The following is a 6,211-nucleotide window of genomic DNA, read 5'->3' as shown; positions in this document are numbered from 1 at the left end:
ATGAATCTGTAAGACCCATTAAGATTCTTTGCCTTTCCCCAAACTGACCCAAGTTAACTACAGAACTAAACATTCTCTTTATTCACTAGGCACTTGTATGTATACCCCCACCCTACTTTCTTTACTTTTCCTTTTTTCTTTTCTTTCGTCTTTCCTTCTTCGTTTATTTATTTATTTATTTAATTTTTTGGTTTTGCTTTTTAAGGGGTGTTGACCTATGTCTAGTTCTAGTAAACCAAATCCTTTCGCCCGTGAAGCGATTGGTTAATTGTGTTGGTGACTGACAGGGTAATGAGTGCGCTCGCGGCAGCCGGGAGCTGATTGGCTGCGCGGGAAGACTCCGAGGGCTTGGCTACTGGAGCACGGCGCACTCGAGTCCTGCGGCTTCGGGAGGAGGTGTCGCGCGCCCGCCTGCAGTCCGCCGCGCCTCCTGGGAGCCGGGACGGCACTTGGTCCGCCGCGCTGCGCTTCGCTCCCGGTGAGAACTCCCGCCACAGCGCCTGCGGCAGGCAGAGGGCCGCCACCGGCGGGAGACCGGGCAGGAGCGCGCGGCTTCGGTGCTGGGCAGGGCTGGGGACGGCTCCTTTTGTCCCTGGAGATCCGGAAAGTTTGCGGCGGGACGCGCGCGTGAAGGTAACGCAGGCAGCCCCGACGTCGCGGCAGCTAGTGCTCTGAGCCAGCATGGGCAGCGGGCACGGCGCGGGGGGTCGCCGCTGGGCAGCCTCCGGCGTGCTGCTGGCGCTGGCCGCGGGGCTTCTGGCCGCAGGCACGGCCAGCGAGTACGACTATGTGAGCTTCCAGTCGGACATCGGCTCGTACCAGAGCGGGCGCTTCTACACCAAGCCGCCTCAGTGCGTGGACATCCCAGTGGACCTGCGGCTGTGCCACAACGTGGGCTACAAGAAGATGGTGCTGCCTAACCTGCTGGAGCACGAGACCATGGCCGAGGTGAAACAGCAGGCCAGCAGCTGGGTGCCCCTGCTTAACAAGAACTGCCACATCGGCACCCAGGTCTTCCTCTGTTCTCTCTTCGCGCCCGTCTGCCTCGACCGGCCCATCTACCCGTGCCGCTGGCTTTGCGAGGCCGTGCGCGATTCGTGCGAGCCGGTCATGCAGTTCTTCGGCTTCTTCTGGCCAGAGATGCTCAAGTGTGACAAGTTCCCCGAAGGAGACGTCTGTATCGCTATGACCCCGCCCAATGCCACCGAAGCCTCCAAGCCTCAAGGTAAGGGCGTCCCTTCCCTTGAGCCCCGTGTCCAGAGCGGGCGCTATCCGCGGGATCCGCCAGGGCTTCAGCGGGGCGACGTTAGAGCCCTGGTTAGCCCACCCCGTCCCACCACTCCTCCCTGTAGTTGAGATGTGCTGCTAGACGTTGCTCTGAAGGTATGCCTACTGACTCTTAAGAGCGCCTATTCTGCCCGAAGTGTCGCTCTGGTCTCTCGAGACCCAGGTGCCCGGTGTGGCTTGCTTAGGAGAGGTGGCTCTCGGCCTCGGACTCCGCAGAGGCTTGGTCCGGTCCCCGGAGCAGCTCTTCTTGGGATTCAGTCTCTTTTTCCATACCTGAAACAAAGCATTACCCTTCCAGTAAAAAGGAGAGGTCTACTTTCTTTTGGGAGGGTACCAAGCCCCCATCCAAAGTTTTTAACATCCTAACCAGGAAATTGGGTAGGAAACCCCCAAACTCAAATGTAGAAAGCCCAGAAAGATCGGGAGAATGCTAGGTGCAGTTTTATTTTCATAGGTTCCAAGAGGATTCAAACAAAAACTTCTTTCCTTAGCTGGTCATTCAGTCAAGTAGTCCTAGGGCTGCTGTAGAACTGGCCAAGAAAAAAAAAAAAAAGTTTAGAAACTGGAGATTTCTGTTTCTTCACCCCATTTCAGGTAACAGCTCCTGAATCTGGGAGGTTTAGGAGGTAGAAAATCTCTTCTCCATCATCCTTGCATACCCCCTGCTTCTCTCATTTACACAAATCCTCAGGTAATTAGAAAGATAAAAATGTAATTAGCTCATTGTTCATCTCCTCCACGGGGAGTAGGGTGCTGCAAATTGGGCTTTGTAAATTCTTAACAGCTCCAGGTTCCTCTCAGAGGCCCCTCCCTTTTAAAGGGCAGTTTTCTAATGGGAGAAAAACAGTTTTTTTTTTTTCCTTTGGTGTGTGTGTGGGGGACCCCAACCAAAAAACCCACAACAAACAAACAAACAAACAAAACCCAGCCTTGGGCCTTTTATAGGAGTGAATCCAACCCTGAATTCTTCTAAAGCAGAGTTAAGGCTCAGATAATCCAGGATAAGGGAGCTATGCCCCAGGTATGCTTAGCACAGGGGCCAGCATCTTGAGGGCTCCTTAAGGAGTGGGGAGAATTTAGCTTATCTTGAAGTATTCAGTATTATTTACCTCTGTTGTTGATGATAAAAAAGAGGGGTGAGTGGTGACCTCACTTTGGAAGAGATGTGGGAAGAGGGCTGCCCCAAAGTTTGAATACTCTTGTTTATTCTAGGGAGGGAGATGGATCCAGAGTGACCAACGTTGGGTGGCATGGGCTCCACTCCACACCACTGGCCCCGGCGCTGGGGGTGGGAAGAAGAATAGGAGTCAACCTGCCTATAATGTTGACTTCTGGCACCTCTGTTCTCAGGGTTAATCTTGTGCAGTGGGGTATAGCTCTTTGAGAGCAAGAGCTGAGCAGTTACCCAGAGCAAAGCACTTTGGCTCTGTTGGTATAGAACCATCCCCTGTAGCCGGCAGGGTTTTCCTTCTTTACTTCCTCAGCCAGCTGGGGGTTTATCCCAGTCCTGCCATGCTTGAGAGGTTGTGGTCAGTTTTGCTTGGGCTGAATCCATTCCCCATGGCCACAAATGATTGCCTCTTTCTGAGACTGAAGGTGGACATAAAGTGGAGACCCCTGGAGGAATAGCGTTTTGCAAAGTAGATGATTCTTAAGGACGAGGTGGAGGTGGTGGTGGGGCTAGATGAGCTAGGGCCTGCTAATGAGAGGAAAGAATCCTCCAACCCAACCTTCCAAAAAGGCTGTGGCAGAGGGATGCCTGGCCATTGCTGACTTCTGAATGCCTTTTACCCTGTGGCTGCTGTTTTGCTTGTCTTCTCCTTCTTGCTCTGGGCTCAGGTAGTTACTTTCCTAAGACCAGTTCTTTGCTGAACCAACACAGAAAGGCTGTGAGGCAATCAGTCAAGAGTGGGATTGTGGACTTGTTCTCTTCTCAGCGATTTTGGTGGGAAGTGTCCTCCTGAGAGGGCACACATTCCTTTCAAGACTGCAGCCCCTGGGTATGAGGGAGCCCCACATGACTTCCCCTGAGACTTTCTGGCCATTGACTCTCAGCTGAGGGTAGAGCTAAGAGCAAGCTGTGTGTGTGTGTGTGTGTGTAGGAGTCAGGCTGAGACAGACCAAACTAATAGTCCTCAAAACTTTATAGCTAGTGGCTCCAGGACAAAAACTGGACCTTTTGAATGAGAATAAGCACTGTGATACACTCCATTTACCCTTTATTCTTTCAAATTAAAACTGGATTTTAAAAGCCGGGTCTTGTATTTGCATACATTAGTCTGGTTTCTGCTCACATACTTGGACATATACAGTTTTGGCCAGCACTTTGTTATTAAGGATAAGCCTGATATTAAGAAATGACTCAGAAGATTTTTTTCCCCCCCAAAGGCAGATGCCTAAGTCACAACAACTTCTGTTATAGGAAAGGCAATTGTTCCTTTTCCAGGAAAGTGATTTCTAAATCTTACATTTACATTAGACCTGTTAAACTCCCAGGCCAATAACTTGTTCCCCTTTCCTGCCAGTTTTTACTGATTCAAATTGTATGAGTGATCACATTTAAGTTTAGTTGTTGTTTAGGCATGTTGTGCATTAAATCAGCCTGGATGTTTTAGTCGGACTGTAGAGGTGATGGTGCTCTCACTTCCCCAAGAATCTTCCTTAGTGTTCCTTTTCTGTCTCACAATGAGTTGGCCAGGGAAGATGTGGTGGTGGTGGTGGTGGTGGTGGTGGTGGTGGTGGTGTGTGTATGTGTGTGTTGTCTTTAAAGATTTCACTTAATTTTGATTCCCAGTGTTGGGCTTCCTCCTCTTCTCTCCCTTAAAAATTAATAAAATATAAAACCTTTTCTTTTTTGTTTATTTGCTTTAAACATGACTTTAAACACACTTTTAAATAGTGATTTACTTCTACCTCTCAGACGAAAGAAAGCCTGGGAGGATTTCTCCTGCCAAGGCAGCCTGCAGGGCCCCAAGGACACACGAGGAGGCGCAGATTAATATTGCATTACACATTCCTCCTTCTTTCTCTGGATAAAGCTGCTCCAGAGTCTGGCTGTAAGAAAAGTCAAGATGAGGGAAAGCCATATTGGAAACACACAGAGTTCACCCTGCCCCATGGAGTTTTTTCCTTGGAATTCATGAAGTCCAAATGTAATTGATGGGACTGAGGAAAATACCCTTGTGGGGTGCAGAGCCTATGACTGCCAAGGGGACCAGAGGGACCGAGAGGGGCTACAGTGAATGTGTGGAGCCAGCAGAAACGGACCTGCTTCTTGTTTGGTTAACTTTATGTTTGTAGAAACTTGCAATGTGATAAGTTCTACTTAAAAAATTAAAACAAAGCAAATGTAAGAACATCCAAATGAGAAAAATCCCAAAGCAGGTTCATAGTCCTGGTATGGGTGACATGGTCCTTTCCATATTGCAGGACTTCCTTTCTCTTTTTCTTCTCCCAAGGAACAAGAACCATAATGGAAAATTCTTTTTTTTTTTTTTTTTTTTGGTCCAAAAGCATTACCTCTAAAACCTGATTTCAAGTTCTGGGTGCAAAATATGTTCCCAACATCAGGCCTAAAGGTTGTCATGCCATCGTTTGTTTGGAGTATGGTTCTTGCTGCCCTGAAAACCTGAAAGGTGTTTGGTCCTGGGTGCAGTACAGCACAGATAGAAGAGGCATCTTGTTAAATCAGAGTAAGAGGTGTGGCTCTGCTGGCCCCTTCAGGCCCCCTGCTTAGAAGACTGGAGAGTTCTTGGAGCAACCAGGCCCATCAGGTGGCCCTGATGGTGGCGGCCTTCTCCTCCACCTTGGGGTGCTTTTGCTGTCAGAGACATGGGGAATCTCTTAGGGGAAAGAGATGCTGCTACAGAAACCACTGGAGAAGGGAATGGGGAAGGAAGACAAAGGGTAGAGATGCTCAGCACAGGAAACCCTACTTGGTCTTCCATCTCCCTTGGCTTCAGTCTCAAGGTGACCTTCCTGTGCTCTGTAGCACAGCTTGGACCTCCTGTGCAATGTGAGGGAAAGGAGTGGACTGTCCTCAGAATGTGCTAGTGCTCTTAGATCTTCCATAAACTTCACATTGTTTGATAGATAATGATGGCCATGGCAGGGATGATAAGTCACTTCATCCTTTGGAGGATTCCATTGCAGTGCTTTCTCTGCCCTTCCACAGAGGGGGATCCCAGCTTTGACAGCATTTTGACTTGAAGAAAGCCTCTGGCCCTGGTCTCAGAATTTTCTTCTCCTGGGGCCTTGCTGCTTCCCAGTGGCATGCAAGTGCGCGCGCACACACACACACACACACACACACACACTTCTTCAAAGCACTTCACAGTGGCTCATGAAAGAGCCTTCAAGGGGTCCCTCCCCAGCCAGCTCCATCTTCCCATTTGGCGGCCCTCACTAGTGTCTCCCCACCCCCACCCAGCTGCTCTGCTTCCTGCTCAGCCTTTAACTTTTTCTGAAGTGACCTTTTTGGAGAGGGGTTTTCAGGGCCCTAGGGTTGAAGTTAGTAAGTCTGACTCCTTTTTCTCTTGGCTTCTAGAGAGCTGGTCTCAAATTGATAGGTTGTCTTGTTGGGAGTATGCAAATGATGGGGGAGGGGTGCAGAAATCAGAGGGGCCTAAAAGGGAGAGGGCAAAGGACAGGAAATAATGGACTAGATCTATTTTCGTTTATAAGCAAGCCTTTCCCAGGGACTCGAAATAGCCCCTGAGTCATGATTCACAGGACCTGCCTCCATCTACCTCAGACACCTTAAATAATGTGTCATATTCAGCTCCTCTAGGCCAAAATGTTGCAAGAAACGATTGGACTGTTTGTGGCTCTAGATTCTGGGCTCAAGAGCCTTTCTTTTCTATTCTCAGATCATCCTTTACAAATTCCAGAAGACTTGAACCACTTTCAGCCTGGTCCCAGGCCC

The 6,211-nt window shown here is 49.4% G+C and overlaps 1 protein-coding gene across 1 annotated transcript in view; it reads left to right on the top strand.

Annotated features, from left to right (window-relative positions):
* The first annotated feature begins 352 nt into the window (after positions 1-352).
* Positions 353-6,211, top strand: part of Sfrp1 (secreted frizzled related protein 1) — a 43,757-nt gene continuing 37,898 nt past the window's right edge. The window contains exon 1 of the mRNA XM_005340322.4: positions 353-1,225. Coding sequence (XP_005340379.1) covers positions 682-1,225 — 544 coding nt within the window. The 5' untranslated portion in view covers positions 353-681. The remainder of the gene's footprint in view (positions 1,226-6,211) is intronic.

Source organism: Ictidomys tridecemlineatus, chromosome 14 (genome assembly GCF_052094955.1).
Source record: "Ictidomys tridecemlineatus isolate mIctTri1 chromosome 14, mIctTri1.hap1, whole genome shotgun sequence".
Classification (NCBI taxonomy): Eukaryota; Metazoa; Chordata; class Mammalia; order Rodentia; family Sciuridae; genus Ictidomys; species Ictidomys tridecemlineatus.
Note: the sequence above shows the minus strand (reverse complement) of the source record. Positions and strands in the feature narration are given on the sequence as shown.